Source organism: Saccoglossus kowalevskii, chromosome 9, assembly GCF_978046115.1.
Source record: "Saccoglossus kowalevskii chromosome 9, keSacKowa6.1, whole genome shotgun sequence".
Classification (NCBI taxonomy): Eukaryota; Metazoa; Hemichordata; class Enteropneusta; family Harrimaniidae; genus Saccoglossus; species Saccoglossus kowalevskii.
This window is the reverse complement of record NC_140649.1, coordinates 26,797,777-26,821,159: the sequence shown is the minus strand read 5'-3', so window position 1 is coordinate 26,821,159 and position 23,383 is coordinate 26,797,777. Positions and strand designations below refer to the sequence as shown.

At 34.6% G+C, this 23,383-nt stretch overlaps 1 protein-coding gene across 3 annotated transcripts in view; it reads right to left on the bottom strand.

The window, feature by feature from the left end:
- The window catches only part of LOC100375402 (receptor-type tyrosine-protein phosphatase mu-like), a 112,209-nt gene extending 98,745 nt beyond the window's left edge, over window positions 1–13,464 (bottom strand). For 2 of the 3 annotated variants that reach the window (XM_085503360.1, XM_085503361.1), the window contains exons 1-2: window positions 13,379–13,464; window positions 1,493–1,780 (exon numbers count right to left, since the gene is read on the bottom strand). In XM_085503360.1, coding sequence (XP_085359486.1) covers window positions 1,493–1,780; window positions 13,379–13,427 — 337 coding nt within the window. In that variant the 5' untranslated portion in view covers window positions 13,428–13,464. The remainder of the gene's footprint in view (window positions 1–1,492; window positions 1,781–13,378) is intronic. The other variant, XM_085503362.1, reaches the window with a different exon arrangement.
- Between the last annotated feature and the right edge of the window lie 9,919 nt (window positions 13,465–23,383).

Genomic DNA, 23,383 nt, shown 5'->3' with positions numbered 1-23,383 from the left:
AATGGATGAGATGCTAGACAACCCAAACATATCAACCTATAACTTAACAATAACTTCAAAATATTTTCACAAATAATAAATGGCAGCCAGACTGAACAACCACTCTACTTGGCTGTTTCAAAAGTAGGTAGCGAGACTATTATTTGTGTTTAAAAATTACGATTTTCACATTTATTTATTAATTGATGAAATGCACTATAAACTTTCATATGATAAAATCAACATAACATAGAATGTCATGCAAGTTGGTTAAAATATAGATTTTCTGAAGGGAAGCAAGGCAGCCTCAGTAGTGTTTTCCAAAATCAACAACACTGGTTTAATCTGTGTGCCTATAAGTTTCAAAGATAAACTCAAGACAAAGCAATGTTAGGATGTGTTATCAGTAGCTATCTGACACACAATGAGTGTTTCCAAACATTTGAGTAGTTTGTCTCTGCCCCTGTTTGTTTCACAGATTAGTCATTTGCATATGAATGTGTCAGACACAAGGTCACACAGCCACTGAAAAAAATCATTGATTTTGGTGTTTTCATATGACGAATTTATCCAACTATAGCTATCCCATTCCTTTATTTTTTTGGTTTCTAATAGCCTTACACATTTGGATGCCCCTACACATGGTAAAACAGACCAAATTTTCACAGCTTTAAGGTGACAATGAGAGGAACTTGAATGTGTCCAGACAAACTATTTCATCGATTATTTACCAACGAGTTGTGGTTTGAGTTGGGGGCAATATGACTAAAACAGTAATTGAAATTCAGCACACTATTTTTTAAAACGCGTTGCTTGAATAAAACTGACCAGACACATTCAATTTACCAGACTATTGAACAACTAGGAAAAGTGAAAAAAATACTTCTTATCGCCAGCATAAATGCGTAATTATTTTTTTTTACAGAAAAAGTAATTTTACACCTTTGATTGAGTAACGCGTTGTAGAATGCAGATACGGGCATGCAAAATACACTTGTGAAAAGTTTGAAGTCTGGCGATTCTAAAAATATAAACTTTCCTGGGTCTATTTGTAGTCATTTAGTCACAATTAGAAGATGAAAACAAGTATGCAAATAATAGTCCCGCTACCTTAAGCATTTTTATAGTTTTTGCATAATGTTTGGAGGATCAACTTCTCATGTACAAATTGCCATCTAGATATTGCTGCTATACAACAAAAATCAAGATAAACAGTTCAGCTAAAAACGTTTTCACATACATACATACATACACACACACACATATCATACATGTTAAATATATTAATTATGAAATTAAAAATATCATTAAAGGAAATAAAAACCTATGTTTTAAATTCTATAACGTTTTTACACATATGTACTGCACATTATATTATTGTTACAGAATTCAACAATTGCTTTGTTGTTTTCAAATACATTGTATAGAATTCTCTCTTCAATATTACCTACTACATGTATACCCATTTAATGTACCGGTACTATCACTTTCTGTGAAAAAAAAAATTGTTTACCTTGTGATGCCACTAGAACAGTTTGTAACCTGAAACCTGAATGATCACAGTAGTATACACCAGGTAGATCAGAGCCTGCTTGGATGGTCATCCTCCTTGCATAACCATTCTGGTCAGTATAAGTCACATCACTTGGTAGTTCATCCCCTTTACCTGTATCTATTACTCTACCAAATGTAAATGATGTTGACCTATCACTACCAGCTGAGTATCCACCAATGAATGTATTGGCAGTCTTATTTGGTAATGCTTTTGCATTAAAAAAGGTAATATCCTTGTATGCAACAGCTGAAAGAACAAGTTATTGTAAATGTCTGTAAGCCACCAACAATTGCCATGATAGTAATGGTGGGTACATGATGTGAGAAAGACATGGGCATAAGATGTATTCATTGTGAGATTTTCCCTGGTAGATAAATAGTCACAGTTAATACTCAAATGAATGCATCTCTGACAGGATGACAGGACCATAGATTCAAAAAATTTTCATCACAAGATGTAAATCTGATGAAGATTTCAAAGCAACATGCAGGAAGTACATGTACATTGTAGTTGAAAATTGTATTTTCCACTAAAGATGATGAAAACACTGAAAAATTAGACAAAATTATTCTAACAAAATGAGCAATTCATGTCATGTCATTAACAGACAGGATTCTTGTGGTTAAAATATCAAATAAATTTATTCCACTATTTGATAATCACAATAATTATAAGAAACAGTAGCGAATGAACGAATGAACGAATGAACAAACAAAAGACCAAACAAACACAAACAAATAAATATAATTTGTCAATTTGTCAATTGTCGTGTTTGCTAGTAAGGGGCAAGGTGGTTGAGGTATCAATAAACATCATCGGCAAAACATCTATTATAATCGAAAAACAAAAAGGCAAGTATGGAATTTAATCTTTATTTATATATCATTCATTGGAATCTCACGAGTAGTTATTGAGATATCTGTGGGAGTGCTTTACATGTATATTGGCTAATTTACACAAATTAGACAATTCATATACACACAATTCACTCAAAAACAAAACAGGCCTGTGGAGTATCCCAGTACCTTTGTACTAAGTTTCATTGGAATACGATGATTGGTTTTAATGTTAATACGGAAAATGCAGAAAACATGACTAATTATGCAAATTAGGTAATTAATATACATGTATTTTAACCTGGTTAAGACCAGACCTGCCTGGGTCTTAAACCGTGGCTATATAAACCGGGTATATAAAAGGAAAGATGACCGCCAGTTTTCAACATGCAAATGACACTCAAGTGCAAAACCTCACTTTGGGGTGCTTCGCGAACTCACTCTTTTCGACAATCTTAACGCCTGTGGTGCATGTTGCCAATATATCTGTATATCAATGACATGATGTATAATGAATATTAAAAATTTGAACATAATCAGTCACAGCATGTCAGAGATATGGCTCTAGAAGCCCATTCATTAAAACAAACTGGCTGCCAGTCAGCCATTTTGAATCCAATCTGAAAAATAAAATGACGTGCATCAGGAACCCGTAATGTCTAACGTATGTACCAAGTTTGAACACAATCCAATTCTTTAGCACAAAAATGGCCACCATTCGACCATTTTTAATAGGATCGTCAAACCAATATATCTGTATATCAATGACATGATGTATAATGAATATTTAATATTTGAACATAATCTGTCAAAGCAAGTCAGAGATATGGCTCTAGAAGCCCATTCATTAAAACAAAATGGCTGCCAGTCAGCCATTTTGAATCAGATCGTGAAACAAATTGATGTATAATGTCATGTATGATGTATGTGTGAAGTTTGATTGTGATTGGTCTAGGCATTTCTAAGATACAGGTCCAAACGAACGCACACACAGACACACGAACACACAGACGCATGGAGGTCAAAACATAAGTCCCCGTTTTCGGATTGCGTCCAAGCGTCCAAACAAGGACTAAAAAGCAGCCTCTAGGCTGAGATACCGTATTTATACGAGTAAGAGCCAGGCAAATGCCCCCCCTCCCTCCAATTTTGATACAATAAAGAAATTGAGGTCATGTCCGAAAAAATGCCCAGGGAGTGTTTTTCTTCACTTGTAAAAAAACTAACAAAAACCTATTTCTTGTTTGTTGTATTAAAACAGTTGACTTCTTTGCAGTCTGTTGTAATTTTGATAAACATTCCTGAAAAAAAAATAGTCAATTGCGTAAAACGAGGGGTAAACATGAAATAGCTGTGACAGCAAAATAGGTAATTTCACGTTCTGCCTTCAGGGCAGCGCGTTCACCGATGTTTACGTAATTTACATTTATTTTTCAAGATTTTTTTAGCAGAATCATAACACTCAGCAAGTCTACAAAAATGTATATTAAAGCAGGAACGTGGCCTTTTTGGTTTCTGCTTCTTTAGAAACGATTCAAGCAAATCTTACAGTATATGAAGAGCCGCAAAGCAAGTGTCGTACTTGTTTGGCTTTAGCTTCATCGACAATGAAACCAATGTTGCAATATTGTAGCAACCCATACCATGGAGAGTGGTTCAAAATCAATATATTTTGGCTTTATAAAATATTTGGTAGCACCTTGCGAATCCACAACTGGGGCCAGCAATTTTTCAATCTCACGCCAAAGACTGCCAACCTTTTTACCATCTTTCATCATCACTATTGCATTTCTGTCATGAAAAAAATTATTCAGTCCTTTGAGACAAAAAAATGTTCCTTCCGATATCCATATAATGAGACATTCCAATCGCTGGAACTTGCTGAATGATAACTTTCACTGTGATTGATGAGCATCTAGTCTGATAAGAAAACAATGTTGACTTGACCTCTATAATAAAACACTAGTAGTGATGTCATTCTTAGCCAATCAGTAAAGCAGATGCTTAAAGGTCAAAGATGATTGACAGACTGTAAACAAAAGCATCGTGTGCCATTATAGCAGAGTGACCCAATTTTTCTTGTGACTATATTGTGATTAGACATGAATTAAAAGCACCAAGCTGACAGACAGCAAAATCCGTGGATTAAAAATGCCAAGTCCAAATCCTGTGTGACGACATCTACAAACTCCAGAACGAAGCTGTAGGGATTTTGTTGGACAGTGGCAGGGACGCCGACTCGGACTTTAAGACTTTGACTAAGATGGCAATTCACGTACAAAGAAAGATCTGAAATGTTTTTTTAAACAACTATGAACTTTCATAATTTTTACTGTGTAAATTTGTAAGTTATTATTGATCTTGTATGACAGTTGATCCGTAAGTTGTCAAAACCGGATATCATTTTACGCAGTTTAACTTCTGACTTTAGTTCATTTTGAGGTCACACCTACACAAAATAGTTATCGTACAACATTTGCTATAATGTGTCAGATAGGCAATAATGACATTCTACAATGTGAAAAAAAACAAGGCACCCACAAATTAAAAAAAACAAAAAGAACTATGATATATGTGTGTGGCATGGGCATACCCAGCTGCCCAACGCCTAATATACACGAATATATGCATGGAAATATTTTTATTTCGAGGCATATATATACTTGTTGGCATCAGCATATATTAAGTTCGAGAAGCATACTCGTCGGGATGTAATTTTGTTGAATAACTGGGACGATTTACACACATGAATCATGGAGGTAAAAAGAGAAGGAGTCACAGCCAAAATAATCCACTTAAACTTCTTTTGTTTTAGACATGTTTAATCCCATAATTCCCTTTGTCTTATCGTCCTTTCACCCCAGGATCGTCGTCGACGCGTCATTTACTCTCAAGCGTTGCTGCGCACAGTACACATTCCAAGGTCTTGTTTTACGGTGTCGCAGTAAATGTCAAAGGACATAAAGCATGCGCAGATCTTTTATACGTAGAGGAATCGTGTTTGTGAGAACGGGAAAGTTGGAATTTTGAAAATCAGAGAATTTCTTGTTAAGTTTATGTAATTTTTCATTTTTCAGCACATTTTCCATTGTATTTTTGAATCAGCAATATTGTAATGTTTCGAAACCTTGCTAGTACTGTTTTTAGTCCACAATAAAGCTCGTTTAATGATCTTTGCAATGGTGCATGGCATGGACCGCACCGCGTTGTACCAGAGACTGAATTTTGAGGTTCGAAATGACGCTTGTTGTAGTTTATATCCCTTGTATGTCCTACTTCCTACGGCAGTGCATCAACAAGAAATTCGCTGCATTTTTTGTTTTCAAGCAATCATTTTGTTCACAGCATATGGAAAACAATTTTTTGTCTGTAATATGCTCTTTGATTTCGTTTACGTCTTCTGAATTGAAGGACATAGCAGTTTCAGCATCGTAGTCAAACTCGTACGCGTTATCGATCGTCGCCATATTTGTTTATAAGAATTTGACAGAATTGTCACGAAAATCATCGAGTGCTGCCGAAGGGGTCCGTAGTATGCTAATTCACGGTAATCCTCACTGCGCTAAGAGGAAACTGTCCTCCTTGATCCGTTCGGCAAATAAACTCCCTGATCTATGTACAAACAGCAACGACCATCCTGGTACCTTTGATCTAAGCTTGGCTGTGACTCCTTCTCTTTTTACCTCCATGCATGAATGTATGTAATCCCACTATTATCATGTTATTATGACCACTCAATGTCAACAAGGCATTTGTTTATGAACTAATTTAGGCCAGTACCCATCTTTTCATCAGCAATGGGGTGAAAACCATCTGGTTTTCCCTTCTCATAACTGAATTCATGGTCTCGCCGCTCAGGACCTAGTTCACCTCTGTTGCCGTTGGAAAATAAAAATCCAGCAAGTTTACAAGCCTTGAAACCATGAATGTCTTTCTTTGCGTACATATTCTAAGGAAGTTATTAGAATGTTCACGTAATATAAGTATATTAAAAGGCGGCATTTCGTGTATCATCACACATAAAACTTTTATATGTATTATATCGTGCATTGAGACCAAGTTGCCTCTATTTCAACATTTCTCACTAAGTGCAGGGCTGGACCACTATTTTGGCCAAACATTCCCCTCTATCAAGCCACTTCGTAGATTGTTGACGACGCCCCTGAAGTGGTCATACAAACAGCTCACAACATATCATTTCATATTAGCTCCATGATATCACTTACATGATCAACTCCGTAATTACATAAACATACCTAGAGATTGAACAAACAACTCGGGATTAACACTTTGCATTTTCATAAACTCATGATTGACAGTCATTTTGAGCAGTCAAAACGACTGTCTGAATCATGCTTTTCTGTCACTTTTCCGCGAAAATCGCACTGACATTGCTCCAAACTTGTAAATTTACATCAAAATTAAGTCCCCATTTTGAACTACGTCCAACGGGACCGAAAAAATTAACAGTATTATAAAAAAATAAAAGAAAAGGTTTTCAAAATACTTTAAATGAAGAACTGTCTTCTAAACAGATGAGTTTTTGGACTTTTCTTTAAAACATTGATACTGATTAACTGACAAATGGAGAGTTCATTCTACAAAAGGGGGCATAATTGCTAAAAGAACGCCAACCATATGTTTTTGTGGTACATTTTGAATCCTTTCTTTTCAATAACAAGATCAGTGTTAGATGACTTGAGACCACTATGACCCGTTTCATAATGGTCAACCAAATCACATAAATAAATTGGAGCAGAATTATTTAAAAATTTATAGACAGACAACAGTACTTTAAAATTTTTTCTTTCATGAAGGCGTAGCCAATGCAAATCATAAAGTTGGATGTAATGTTGTCAATTTTTTTTTGAACAGATTGTCTAGCTGAAATTGAGTGCAACCATAAAATATAATATTACAGTAGATAAAACAAAAATAATGATATTCAATAAGTGTAACAGACTCCTTAACAAGGAAATATTCTTTTATGAAGGAAAAGAAATCAATATAGTTAAAGATTTCAATTATCTTGGCTTAACTATGAGTCCAAATGGTAAATTTAAAGATGCAATGAAAAACCTAAAAAGAAAAGGAATAAAAGCCTTATTCTCATTAAAGACCAAAATTGGATCTGGTAATCTGGACATGTCCATACTACTGTCACTATTTGATAAACTTATCAGACCAGTTATTGTGTATGGGAGTGACATTTGGGGAGAAGAAAGCTCTACAAAATCAATTGTAGAGGATGTTCAGCTTACATACTATCGGTACATTCTTGGTATCTCAAAAAATACACCAATCATGGCAATATATAGTGAATTGGGAAAATTACCTCTTGACTCTTTTATTAAGAAACAAATGATAAAATATGCCAATCGTATTGCTAATTCCACAAATACTCTACTTCAAGAAGCATACTATGTCAATAAAATTATTAAAAGTAAATGGTTTAAAAAACCTCTTGATCTGATATTAAAAAATATTAACCATTCTTATCTTTTAAATGAAACAAATATTATCTCATTATCAAAATTAAAAACAATTGATGAGAAATTAAAAGAAGAGTTTACAACTGAGTGGAAAAATGAAATAAATAATGACAATAGGAAAAAATCAAATTCTAAAAATAAACTAAGAACCTACAAACTTTTTAAAACCAAAATAGAACAAGAAAACTACTTAACAATTATGAAAAACAGTGAACTTCGCAAATCCTTAACAAAATTTAGACTTGGCAACCACTGTCTGAAAATTGAAACAGGCCGGCATACAGGATTGGATTTTAAAGACAGAGTCTGCAATATGTGCGACAATGACCATGTTGAAGATGAACAACATTTTGTCACAAATTGTCCTCATTACAACGAAATAAGATTAAAACTTTACATTGTAGCTAATAAATGTATACCAAATTTTGACAAATTTAGTAATGAAAATAAATTCAATATTTAAAAAACTGTTTTAATACAAGACAGCAGCACCTACATAAACTAAGCCAGTAATACATTCCTTGTATTCAAATTATTTTTTTTTTTTTTTTTTTTATGCCTTTTTTGTTCCCTTACTCTTTATGTGGTTATTTTTCTTTTACTAATATCTGATTTGTAACCCTTTTCATCCCCTCCGGGGGATGTTGTGTGTTAATAAATAAATAGTAGTCTAATCTCGACATCACAATGCATGGACAAACTTCATTGTAGCTGCTTTATCCAATAGAGTTCGAATTTTACTAATGCGGTAAAGTGCAAAGTAAGCTGACTTACAAATCTGATTAATATGGTGCCCCAAATCACCATCAGTTTCAAAACGGACTCCCAAGATTACGGACTGAGCTAGAAAGATTTATGTCAGACCCACCAATTCTCAATGAGTTCAACATCTGAATTTTCTTTTTAAAGCGTGATGAAAAATGAATAAATTTGTCTTGCCAGGGTTGAGAATAAACATGTTCGATTTCAACCAGGCACGAATATCTTCAATACACATCTCGATGCGATTAAATGAATCAGATGGCTTATTACAAGTTACATATCATAAAATCAATATCATAAAGAGTAAAAATGTCTTCAAGGTGGGCGGTGTAAAGTGTAAACAGAATCAGGCCAAGGACGGAACCTTGAGGGACACCGAATAACAAATTAGATGGTGACGATGATGATAAGGAGTAAAACAAGATATTGAATGATCAATCTGTAAGATAGGAAGTGAACTATTGTAAAACTGTGCCTGTAATACCAAAACGATGTTGGAGACGATGAATTAGGATAGAGTGATCCAAGGTATCAAAGCATGACCATGACCATTATTACGCTAATTATGGAATTAATATGAACAGATTTTAACCCAAAACTAATCAGATTTGTACATTGTCCTAGAGAATCTTTGTATCAAGTTACATTGAAATGGAATAATTAGTACTTAAATAATTAATTATGCAAATTAGGTAATTAATAAGCAGAATTATTTACCCCAAAACTAATCAGGTCTTTGCATAGTCCTAGAGGATCTATGTACCAAGTTTCATTGAAATGTGATGATTAGTACTTGAGATATCAGTGGAAAAGCCGAAAATTAACTAATTATGCAAATTTGGTGATTAATATGCACAAATATCTCTGCATAGTCTTGAGTATCTATGTATCAAGTTGAAATATTAAAAGCTGAAAATTAATTAATTATGCAAATTAAGTAATTATTATGCACGGATTTTTACCCAAAACTAAGCAAATCTGTGCATAAGTTCAGAGCATCCATGTACCAAGTTACATCAAAATAGATATCAGTGGAACAGTCATGGAACAGCTAAAAATGAACTTATTATCACAGGGTTCTCCCCAGAAAAAATGCATAGCGCTGTAACTAATTTGCATATTCATTTGCATAATAATTTGCATATCTTTTACATACTTTTCATTTATTAACATAATTCATTTATAATTATGAATATTAATGAGCTCGGTCACAGTGCAAATATTTTTTTTAATGGAATCAAAACATTATGTTTCACAATTTAGAAAAGTTTGAATTTAAAAATGAAACATTCTTGCAATACAAATGCTGCAGACTTAAAACAAAAACAAATAAATTATTGTTGCAATATTAATGTCTATTGTAAAACGTTAAATGAAACCCATTCGAAATGTTAGGCCCGAAATATGTTCAGGAATTTCATGATTTTATTTACTCACAAAAACATTCTCCTTCAAAAAATCGACCACGTAATTAATTGGCGTATTGTTGTAATTTATTATTCGTACCATCAACTTCTAAAACGTTTACATTTACAGTAATGAACGAACAAATAAAACTTCAAAACAATCATCAAAGTTATGACGTGACATAACTTACTTTGCGATGTTATACACCGGTTATAAAAATAATTCCTCTTACTTAAAAATGTTACTTCTTTTTTTTTTGATATGAAATGAAATTAAATCTGACTTATTTTTATCGGGAGTGATTATTTTTGATCGCTCGATTGCTTCGGTGAAAAACACAGATGATTTTGACGTATCAGTTGACCGGCACGTGTCCTTTGACCCATCAAAATGCCGCATGGTAATGCCGGTAGAATCTGAAGTTTTCCAAATGGTAGTGATCATAAAAATTACATTGCGGAAGTAAAGCGAAGTCGTAGCATGATGTGTTGGCATCGATTTCAGTCGAAAACTTTTCGAAAGAACTTTCGGTTTTCGAAAGAGGTGATTAGCAATTTTTAAAAGGTAAAATAGGTCTTGAAAAAAGAGTTTTTACATGATTTGTGATGATAAAAGTTCAAATGTATTTTACCAAATCATGCAATAAACACTTTTTTTTCTTCTTGAGTACACTGATCGTGTGAACTGATCGTGAACTCCGCTTTGACCATGTTATATCGAGGTGGAATTGATTTTGAAAGAATTTTAGCTTCCAATCTAAAGACTTTGTCTATCGCAGAAAGTATTTACTTACAAACAAAGAGGTACTAATTTCACAAAATTGACTAGCCGTTACGTGTCGTGCGACTAAGTCTATTGTTAATCCACGAATGGCAGAATGCGTGTTGGTCGGTGTACAATAACAATCGGACAATAGTCCTAGTCGGAAGCGTTTCCGTGGTGGTCACTAATTTTGAGTGCCGGTCGGGGCCAACCAGCGTGGCGAACAAACCTTTTGCACATCTGATATTGGCATGTCAAATATGAAATCAAGCGCCGAGGTCAGAACACATAGCGCCGAGGACCTAAGTAAAGCGCCGAGATCCACAAATATAGTGCCGAGCACCACGGCGTTAAAAAGCCCTGGGGAGAACCCAGTATCATGCAAATTAATATGCATGGATTTCTACCAAAACCTAATCAAATCTGTGAATTGGCCCAGAGCATCTATGCATCAAGTTTCAAAAAAAATAGATGTATGGGTCTTGAGATATCAGTGGAACAGACGGACACACATACATACACATACACACACACACACACACACACACATACAGACACACTAACTGCAAAGACTCCACACAGGAGTCAAATAAGGAAAGTAGCTGTGCACTTGCGCAAAAGATTCTATACATCAGGCCAAGCATGCATTATAGTTGCGTAGAACAGATCGGACAAAAAGCTGGCTGGCAGTGTTCCCTCTAAGCCTTATTTTCGCTCAATTTTCTCAGATTCAATTGTAGTTTCTCAGTGAAATTTTGTCTTTTGAGAAAGTTTCCATGCATTATGTATGCAGAAAAAACATTTCAAGGGGAAAATGGGCAAATTTTCACAGTATTTACTAGATTCAAAAAAATTAAAGGGAACAGTGCTGGTTGGCTTATTGGTTGGCAGCTTACTAGCCTTGCTACTGATTAGCATATTTATCACCACAAGAACGTGGTGACAAGTATAGAGGGAACAGCAGAACAGACCAATCATGGTAATTTGGGGTCAACGTCGAAGATTCTACAAACTTTTATGATCGAAGCCTATCATTAAAAATTGGTAGGCTGATTTATCACATTGCATTTTATTAATGTTAAATTTGGCTCTTTTTATTAATGCTCTTTTCGATCGTTAATGCAAATGGCGACATTTTGAAATGACAATGTGCACTATTCAGTGGTACAAAAATGTATTTATATGCAAAAATGTTTTAAATGTTTTAAAAACTTTGCAACATCTCCATGAATCGAACATTCAAAACACTGTGATACTGTCATTTTTGTAAAACTGAAAATCAACAACATTTGTAATTTTAGCTCTTACTGAAATATCAATGCCCATTAACAAGGCAAGTCTTGTTATATTTGCAACAGATTTTGCAATAATTTTTTACATGTAATTAGATTTGAGTCCAAAAAGACTGTGATTTGGGGTGCCGGTAAATAAACTGCATGGCGAAGTTTTCTTAAAAAAAAGAATGATCTCCATGCTGATGTTTTTAACAGATTGTAAAGGTTGATTTCAATTTTTTTGTGAGCTCTTGTTTGTTGAGATTATCTGAGGTTGCATTGACATTGTTTTCATTGTGGTATTGTTTTCCTGTATTTTATAGACTCCCTCCACCAAAGATGCCACCTTTGAAAGCATTATTCTTTATATTATGAGTTTATTACGAGGATACTGCAAAATATACACGTATCCTCGTAATAACCTTATTATTATACATCTTTTCCTCCCAGAGATACATCATGGAAATGCGGAAATCCAAAACATTTAGAACAGACTTAGCGAACTTTGTTGTGTGGGGTCCTGTCAAACTTTGGGAGAAGCCATGTTTGCATATTTTTATTATTAGAGTATGCTTACATGCGTAATCGTTCTATATTTGGAATTCGCATTTCCTAATATGGTAGGATGAAAATACCTAGTACTATACTGCAAATGACACACTGTAACTTATAGTGTTACAGTGACAGATGTATAATAATATTCTGTATTTTCATATTTTTATTTATTTTTAGTTATTAGATCTTTTAATTTTTAGTTATTTTTAGTTGTATTTCTTTTATTTTATTTCACACTATTTTTACCTAACTGTATCCACAGCAGATTACAGTTGAGTAATAAATTATTATTATTATTATTTAGTTTATATTTTTTTAAAAACAAAAAAAAAATTATGGGACCAAGGATGTTTACTTGATTAAACATTATTATGAATTTGCCGACTCGGACAACATGACCCCCCCCCCCCCCAATAATAACTGGTCGCTCCTTATGGCGAGTACATGCAGCAATTCTGTGAACTACTAGTAGTTGACATATTCCACAAGGTAGAAATAGTTTAACTGCCAAAGCATCGACTATTTGAAACTGAAAACACGATGCACCCTTCACTTGTCACAAAAACAGTGAAGAAACTGTCGAAAAATTTAACTTTCCAACAAGGAAGTAAAGTAAAAGTATTATTACTTACGACCCCGTCGTCGTTGTTGTTGACAGTACCGTATACATGGCAAGTACGTCCCTAACAACTAAACTGTGACTCGAAATGTGACTACGTATTAGGAAAGTGTAAGAATTGTCGGAAATGAACTTACCTGTCACCAAAATTTGAAAAACAGCGACGACTAGCACCAAGAGCCCCATATCCTCCGAACTTCTGCGTCAATGGCCGCGCGATAAGTCGACTAATTTACATACAGTCAGGTGACCTCATCGCAACCACTTTAAAGTGATAATACACTCAGCATCGTCTGTCAAGCGCAACGAAAAAGTCGCCAATTCCCAGTTTTATAGAAACTAATAAAATATTCAGGTAATAATAAATACATAATAAATCTCTTCCGGGCTGTAACAAAACATAGTTGATAAAACGTTTTCATTAGAGAACAGAAACCGAGGCCGAAACCACGGAAACCGTGCCGTGACTTTTTGAATTCTGTATGGACTAGCTTGTCGACAGAATTTTTGTTTTGTTTTTTTCCGCGAGAATTAATTCGACTGGATTGTGTGCCATTATTTTTACCGCTCAGACCATTTGCACTGTACCGTTAAACTGGTGCCATTATTCATCCGCCTCATTTAATCTACCACAAACCATCTACATAAATATTTATTTGCGAGTTCTGTTAAAAATTTTGCACGAATTCATTATAAGGAAAGGGCCATGTACCTTTTTCCAAAGAATAATATACTTACATTACATGTCCTAAAATATTTAGCACATGCCGGTAAGTGCGTGAATGCAGTACACGTGTGCATGAGCGTTTACTGATCGGAGTGTGTGGTTATTGTTTTCTCACTAAAACAGTTGGTATACATCCTCCCATGAAATATCAGGTAGAATGGGATATCACCAAGCTGTCATATACGTATACGTACACTGGAGGTATATTTCCAGAATTCAGCGAAAGGGGTGTGTTTTGGGCAAATGGAATACGAAAAACGAAAAAGAAAATAGTGGGTATATAATCCGTGAAATGATTTTTCATTGTCGCCAGTGTTGCAAACATCTTGAATGCCTGAGGCAATATTCTAAACATAAGTAAGTCACAATCCCTCTGTGGATAGAAAGACAGTGAGTGTTTATTTTACTACTACTAAAGGGTATATTTATCAGTTTATATTTTTTACATTTTGTATTAATTTAAGAACGCAAATAGGATGTACATGTACTTATGTTATGTAACAATTTTAATTCTTTCCGAGGAATTTTAAGCGTTCTTTAATAAATTTAAATATGTTATAGTATCTGGCAATGAAAATGAGTGAAATTTCCATGTGTTTAGATGTTTTTCAAAACCTTGCTTGTTAGAGACCCAAAATCTGTCCGCTCAAATTTTGGCAAATGAACCCTATACCCAAGAATTGCTAAACATAGAAGATGCCAAAGTGACAACGCGTACACACGATTACGGTTCTAATAATCGTGGTGTAAATGAAAACTGGATGGATGGATCAAGAGTAAATATATATGAATAAATGATGAATCTACTCAGAATATTTTTTTTTTTTTTTTGGTGAAGGTTACAGATATAGTGTTCATTAGAACTAGTCGGATCCGCTGTATATGTAATTTCATAGTTTAATCAAATAAATCTTAAAATAAAGAAAGAGAGAAAAATATATAACGTAGAGCAGTCATGTCGTTCCTAGCATTGTGTGGTAACACCATCAATGTTGTTGGATTTTCCTTCATTATTCTTCGTAATCTTACATTATTGTACTGTAATTATACTTCCAAATGATGATACCGTGACGATTAAAAAAAAAATAAGACATATAATAATCACCATGGCAATTTACACCCATCCCCAGGATTAACCGTATACTAGTACTCTTACATTATGGATCATCATTGATGGCGTATGTAGTCTATTCACATGCAAATTGAGTATGTGAATTAATAATTAACTCAAACAAAAATAATACAGTACCCAAATTATTAGTATCTTAGCAACCATCGTAGCGCCACTGCCGAATGAATGTCCCCGTAATATCATCGCTGTCACAACAGAGCATTATTTGCTTTAATAATCGTTTACATTTGTATGAACTTGTATCCAATGTGAAATCGTATCACATGTATAGCATTGTTTTGAGATACGTCATCACCTCTCGTCTTGCCTTCCGCATTTGCAGACAAGGGTTACTAACAGTCTGCAGTGTAACAGAAATGACTAAAGACACAGTTATGAATTTGTCTGAATCTAAACTGCCTGTATTGCACCGCATGAATTGAATATATCAAAGTTGTCGGTCGCAACATATCGAGTCATGGAATCACGGCAGCTACTATATACCATGGTGAATCTTGGACTCTTGCCATTGCATGACAAGGTCGGCTATAATACTGCGCCCTCGCCGGCAGATTCACGTTGCGAGTGAGTCCGCCGGCAGGGGCGCAATAACTACAGATATGTATTTATATTTCCGTTCTTTTCCCCCATTTAATTCCATATTGCATCATAATTTATCGTTTATAGTTTATAAACAATATTTTCTATTATTTATGCTCCAGTTATATAAAATGAAAGATGGTAGCCAGATTTCAGTATTCAAATCGTATTCAGTGATGATGGAAGTGGTGCATTTTTAAAGCGCTCAAACCTAGAGATTGTACCAATGCTCATAGAATTTCAATTCTAAAACTCCACCTACGTCGACTTTGTTGTAAACCCATTTTTATATTTCGCCACGTTGTACTACACGTTTGGCATTTTTGGTAGTTACATTTTTGACTTGCTTGCAAGGTTAGCATTTGTGAAACTCGACTTTGTGCTGAGAACTCTTATACATTTAGCATATTTGTCACGTTTGAATCTGTTTTGACTTCAAAATTAGTCAACTAGATCTGCCCACTGCACAATACAAGTTGATACACAATACAATACAAGGTCATCTCCCGACTCCAGCCACTGGTGTTTATGTCACGTGACCACCAAGGAAATTGTTTCAATTTTCACTAAATTGTCATATTTTCTTAGACTGAAAGTATGAACCGATCGGTTATTACAAACGACAAAACGAAACGATAACAGTATATAGTTCACGTTTCCTTTCATTCTCACAGTCTTTCCCTTGTTCCGCTTTGAAATACAAGTTGACTGATATTAGGGCGCGGCCTTCACCTGAAATAATAGTAACCGCAATACGTCATATTGACTGGGGTGTTATCACGAGGTCATCTCCCGACTCCAGCCACTGGTGTTTATGTCACGTGACCACCAGGGAAATTGTTTCAATTTTCACTAAATTGTCATATTTTCTTAGACTGAAAGTATGAACCGATCGGTTATTACAAACGACAAAATGAAACGATAACAGTATATAGTTCACGTTTCCTTTCATTCTCACAGTCTTTCCCTTGTTCCGCTTTGAAACTAAATGTTTGATTTATCTTGAAGAGTGTATTCACAAGTAAACGACAGACTGAAAAAACGGACTCATTACATATATGGACAGACGTAGTATCATGTAAATGACAAAGAGCAAATAAAATGAGGGTTACCTAAAATGTGTTTCCATGGAAATGACGACACTGTGATCTCCCATAGAGTTGAACCTTCTTCTGTTTTACAAATATTTGAATTGGAAATTGGTCAAAATGCTTACAACTGAGGTTCATTAAATAATCAACTATTGTTTCTGGTATCCCATTGTTTTTCTTCGGACTTTAAAATAACCATTTACACACGGTATAACTTTCCTAAAATACAAATTGCTGTGTCAAACGTGTTAGCTGCGACCACACTTGTTATATTGTAACTGACTTAGTAAAAATCCGTACCAATGGGATTTTATTGCGATTGATATAATCTTTTCTTCACTGTTTTGACTTGACATGAGTGATACAATATTTAATTATGGACGGAATTTAGAAATTGTGATTAATACCAAGCACCAGTAAAATACTACTCTTTATTTTATAGTTGTTTATATCCTAGATAGTATTTGTTTGAGGTCATCTAATGATCATCTCATTTCCTGATTATCCATATTTTGACTAGATTCCGGGGAGGAGTCATTATTTTGTGTGAAACTCGTGAAATTGTTTCTAGTTGACTGGGCCATAACGACTGAACCGTCCCTTAGTGTGCGAGTGTGTGCCTACTCCTTCATCTATCTACGCAATGCACAAAGTAACGGCAGACACAGCACAATCCAATTACATGTTTTGTCAAACACGGTGAACGTATCGGTATTATAGAAGCGACGGCGGTCGATCATATTAATCTCAAAAACTCATCCACTAGTAGTAGTGACAATAATGAAGGCAATAAACTTGGGACATATAAACAATTTAAAATGAACTATGAACTTGAAAATTATCTAAATGAAGTAAATAACTTTAGCTTACGCAGAATGTTATCAAAATTCAGGCTTAGTGATAACATTTTGGAAATTGAACTGGGGAGAAGGAGAAAACCAAAACTACCAGAGTCTGTAAAAAATGTGATCAAGGCGATATTGAAGATGAAAAACATTTTCTTTTGAGCTGCTCACATTTTAAAAATGAAAGAAAAATCCCCCAGAAAAACTGCAAAATTACCTCCACTGAAATGAACAAAGACGTAATGTTCTTAAAAATTATGAAAAATAACATTGCTCTTTCACTATATCTTAAAAATACCATATACAAAGCACCGCCTGTGTAAACCCCTGGGTAGGGAGAGCCTTTACTTTGATTTATCTACTGTATTTTTTATTACATTCTGATTTTTTGTAGTTATTAGAACTTTTATATTTGTAGTTATTTTTAGTTGCTTTATTTTACACTATTTTACCTTCAAGTTACTGTATCCACAGCAGATAATAAACTATTATTATATTATACTTTTGAAACTTTCAATCCATAGTTACTTCTATTTAGACGTCTTTATTTATTAACTATTTCATCCAATCAGCGCCATGCCATCATTGTTTTTGATGGCTATTGCCGTACAGGGATAACCCCTGAACGCATCCTAACCATGAAAAGTACGAATATTTGCAAATTATTGGATAATTTGATAGTGGACTTGGTTTGAATATGTCGACTTGACTTTACTCAGTTGATTTCATGTTGAAAGTTAAACTGTAAACTATAATCGCTAGTGAGAGCTACACCGTGACTTGACAAATCTACTGTAGGCGGGGTTTTACGTCGACAGTTTAAGATCGAAACAAGATAGCATCTTACGTATGTATTTATTATTTATTAATTAAAATTAAAATTAATACCTACACGTAATCTTGGCTACGGGAAGTGTGACTTTGCAAACATTATTGTTTTGTTGTCACTATACATTTACCTACAAGTTTGGTGGTGTTTCAATTTAAGTTATAATAATTAATATCGCTCGAAGAACCAATGGCAGTAACAAATCCACCAATGGCAGTAACAAATCCAGGCCACTAATAATCCTCGGGGCGGACATCCGGGCATTTTTATTACCGCCTGGCAACCCTCGCGGTGAAAACAAAGACCAAAAACTCGCCCCGAGGATACCTTCGAAAGAATCGTCGAATGAGGGCGCTCTTGACGAGTGTCGAATTCTCTGTTTCAAGGTGAATGACAAACTAGTTGCTCGTACAGACGATACTGCAGTCTACGGCATTTACAAACAAGCTTTTAACTCATAAAAAAACAATCGTGATTAGAATAAAACTACAGAAAAGGGCATTATCAGTCTGCAAACAAAATTAGGTCAACAGTACTATAAAGTTAGTACCGATGTCTTGAAATTAAAAGCCAAATTTCTGAAAATACGAAGACAAGACGTCATTAATTACAACCTCTTTACTGTTGAAAAATCTTCAAGTTGAAAACAATTTATTTTAACACAGCGCCACCAGCGACCGACATTTGAACTTTTTAAAGCAATTTGAAACAAATTGTTCACCATATATAAATCTTTTTTTTCACATTCAAATGTCTGTGATTGTCTTCTTCTTACATTTTTTTTCCTTTCTTGTTATTTTATTGTATTTTCAACTAAGATCCCACTCTGGGATACGGTTTCAATAAAGATTATTATTATTATTGTTATATACTACATGTCTCACATGGATCGAGTTATGTCGTACATGGCTACCTGTCTATGTTTCCTATTATTATACCAATCTGACCCCCATGATTTGTAATCTGCACATATATTCTTTAAATAACCTTGGCTAAACTAAAACCAGCCATTCAGGAGACATGTGATACAAGCAATGTTTGTTATTTTAAGTTGTTACAAATTGAACAAACCTTGAAGAAGTTTACCCATGATGCCTACATAGCAAGTAGCAATGCTACCAGACTAGTAGTTTTTAATACCATTGCAAAAATAGAGACGATGTAATAGCAAAATGTACAACTCTGACACAGGTCAACCAAGGTACAAATTATAAAAGCAATTGAGTAGGTAGTTTTCAAAAAAGTTATTTATTATTATATGAATAGCTCTACTTGGTCATCTTCAGTTACATTGGAGCTAAAATGTTTATAAATCCAAATTACATGTATGCATGCAAAACCTCTTTGTGGTTATGAAAACTAACGATATGTGTTCAAGCCGATAGTGTCATTCATCCAATAACAGCAGAGTTCTCCCCACATGCTTTTACCCATGCTTTTACAGTGTAGTTTATAATTGTTATACCAGTCTTTGGTTCATCACTATTGTTGTAACCATGCCTTCTTTATCCAGTAAGTGTCACTTTTCTCTGGAATTGGTCTGTTTCGATTCTTTGTTGGAAACTATCCAGGTTTACTTGCAAATTGATTAGTTTCTTCGTTGTGTTATGTTTCTTTGGTTAATTAGGCAGTTTCAGTTGTTCTTTCATGAATGTGACTGAGAGTGCAACTTTTATAAAAGTAATTTGTTTTCAAACCACTTTCTTCTGATCCGCCAAGCTGTGGAGAAGCCACTCCAACTGAGCTAAGCAGGTGGTCAATGAGATACTTCAAGCAATGTCGCGTAATTACACATGCATTTTACTAACAACAATATGGTTTAATCTGGCGAACACCCTCATATCTGTTTGAACTCTTGAACCCAACCAATGCAAATATTATCACTGACATAAGGATAACAAAATATATGCATGCTAAGTCAATTTGCATCTCATTCTAAAAGATGTACACTAGTACATCACATGGTGTTGAAATTACACAATCACTTATGGCATGCTCACTGAACAACACATCTTGTGTTTATCCATTTACAGCTGTTTACAGGCAAATTATAATCCTATTTTGTTGTCAACATGGTGCAAAGAACAGAATAAAGAAACAATTATATCAGTTTAATACAATTTTAGCCAACATTGTTAAAATAAGAAATTATAGTCATATAAGTATTGACGGCACTGTGTAGCTGACTCTGAATATGAGTACTGTAAAGTACTTTATTTTAGCTGGAATTAATTTTTGCTGTAAAGATCTTTTGGGTGTTGTGTATGGAATCAGAGGTACATTACTTGGGGTTTGCAACTACAGTGACATGATACCAAGATCCTGTTTCAATTTCGCTTTCGCATAAGAAAATTGCAAATGCGCATGCCCAAGGTAACTAGGATACGGGGATGTCCAGGTGAATCAAAATAGCTGCTCACGATATGACGGAGGATTACGATAACTATATTTTCTGTACATTTTCGCTGTATTACATTTTTTCACCATGAATGTGGTAAGACATGTATATTCGCTAGTAATGTATTTTCACCGAATCATTCCTTCAGCGAAAATTAATTCCAAGCAAAAATAAAGTATTTTACAGTATTTAAGATTATACAGACTATGATATAACACAGAATTATAATCTGTATAGGCAAGTACAAATATCTTGTATAATACGATAGACACTAGCAATTAATTCAAATGTAGTTTTGAAAATGCATGAATTTAAAAAAACATCAAAGGTAAAATTATTGCTTTAACCAATTACAGTAAGTAAAGTGTGTCTAGTACATAATAATTTAGTAACATTATCAACTATTTTTTATTGAGTTACTGAATATTACAATAGTTGTGTTCACGTTACACAAAGTACGGGCTAAGATTTAAGCTGATAAAGGCTTATCTAGCATATTTGCATTTCGGCTAGACCCAATTGCGTCCACGCACAGGGAGGGCCAGTCGTTAGCTCGGGCTAAGGGGCGCCATTAGTCGGTGACCTTTGGTGAAGCGACGTGCACAGGAACGCGAGAGAAGACGGACCCAACTTATTTGGATGCACAGAAACAGTATACAACAGCGTAACAGAATACAGAGTTTTATTAATGCCTGTCGTAGACAGCGAACCAAATTTATTTTGTCTACAATTGGAGCTGCAGCATGCTCTACTACAGCGACCCGATCAGTGTGGAAGCGAGCACGGAGTAATGACTGGTGGAATAGAGTCGTTATTCGAACATGGGACAATGCAACATTCCTTGAAAACTTCAGTTCTGTTAACTGTTGGAATGAGAAAGTTGGACGTATTTGATCATGTGCATATTTTTCACACCCAAAGGTCGCTGCAGAGGGCACTTAGCCTTGGGCTAAGCGTTCGCGCAGACTTCGTTAGCCCGTGCTAAGGGTCTAGACCGCGTCTTAAATTCGGATCAGATTTAACCCGTACTTAGCATTCCTTAGCCCGTGCTAAGCGTTCACGCACGTTTTCTTAGCATGGGCTAAGGAATTTGACCCCTTAGCCCGTGCTAAGGAGCTGTGCGTGAACGCAACTAATGACAATTTTGAATTGTTTGGATTATTATCAATAAGACAAGAAAATAACAAGTACTACTGTAAAATCTGTATTAGAAGCCACGGCTTCAATTAAAATGGTACAATGCAACAGAGGGGATGAGGCTTCTATTAGAGCATCTACACATAAGAGAAATGGTGAATTTTTGGTTCTCAATGGGTGCGACTTATATTAGGGGTGCGACTTCTATTAGGGGTGCGACTACTAATACAGATTTTACGGTACAACAATGATGATAACAATACCACACTTTACTCTGGGTCTACAATAGAGAGAGGTAAATTTTCAATTATATTCTGTTTATAAAATAATTACTACCATATTAACGTATCATTTCATTAAAATTTTCATATATACATCACACATATACATACAAATAGTGTAGAAGCTGTCTAATCATTGCACTTATATTTACTGAAATAAAGTTATCCAATCATTGCACTTATATTTACTGGAATTAAGTAGTTGACTGCATGTATTAGATATGCAAGCACACCAACTAGTAAATTTTTAAATTACAAGGCTTGAGATAAAAAAACAAACAAGCAGCCTCTCGGCTGAGATAGCTCCGCTGTTAGCAATGCACATTTCAATTAAAGAACAGAAGATATCATTAGAAAATGAACAATATGCATACCGGTAGTATCAATGCAATGGGACTTGCTGTTTTCAACAAGAAGTCGAAAATATCAGTTTTTACCAAAAATGACAAAAATATTCACCAAAATTAGAAAATTAAAGATATCATCATGAAATGAACAAATCTGAGAGAGGTCCACATGTAGTACCTATATATGTAATATTAAAGCAATTGGACTTGTGGTTTTTAACAAGAAGTCGAAAATATCACTTTTTACCAAAAATTACAAAGATTACGGTATTCACCAAAATTAGAGAATTAAAGATATCATTACAAAATGAACAAATCTGAGAAAGGTCCATATGTAGTACCTATATATGTAATATCAAAGCAATTGGACTTGCAGTTTTTAACAAGAAGTTGAAAATATCACTTTTTATCAAAAATGACAAAAATATTCACCAAAATTAGAGAATTGAAGATAAGATCATGAAATGAACAAATCCGAGAGAGGTCTACCCAAGGTACATATACACCAAGTATCAAAGCATTCAGGCTTGTAGTTTTTAAGAAGAAGTCAAAAAAGTAAAACATTGACACGGACGCAGGACGACGGACGATAGATGCAGGACGACAGACTATCACTTATATGATAAGCTTCGCTCGACAAAGTCGACAGCGGAGCTAAAAAAAAACAAAAACTTAACACAATCCCTGAATAGTGTGAGTTATTTTTGTATAACTTTCAGTTCAACTTGAGAACAAAAGACCTCTATATAATAGTAATATTATAATTATCATCACTG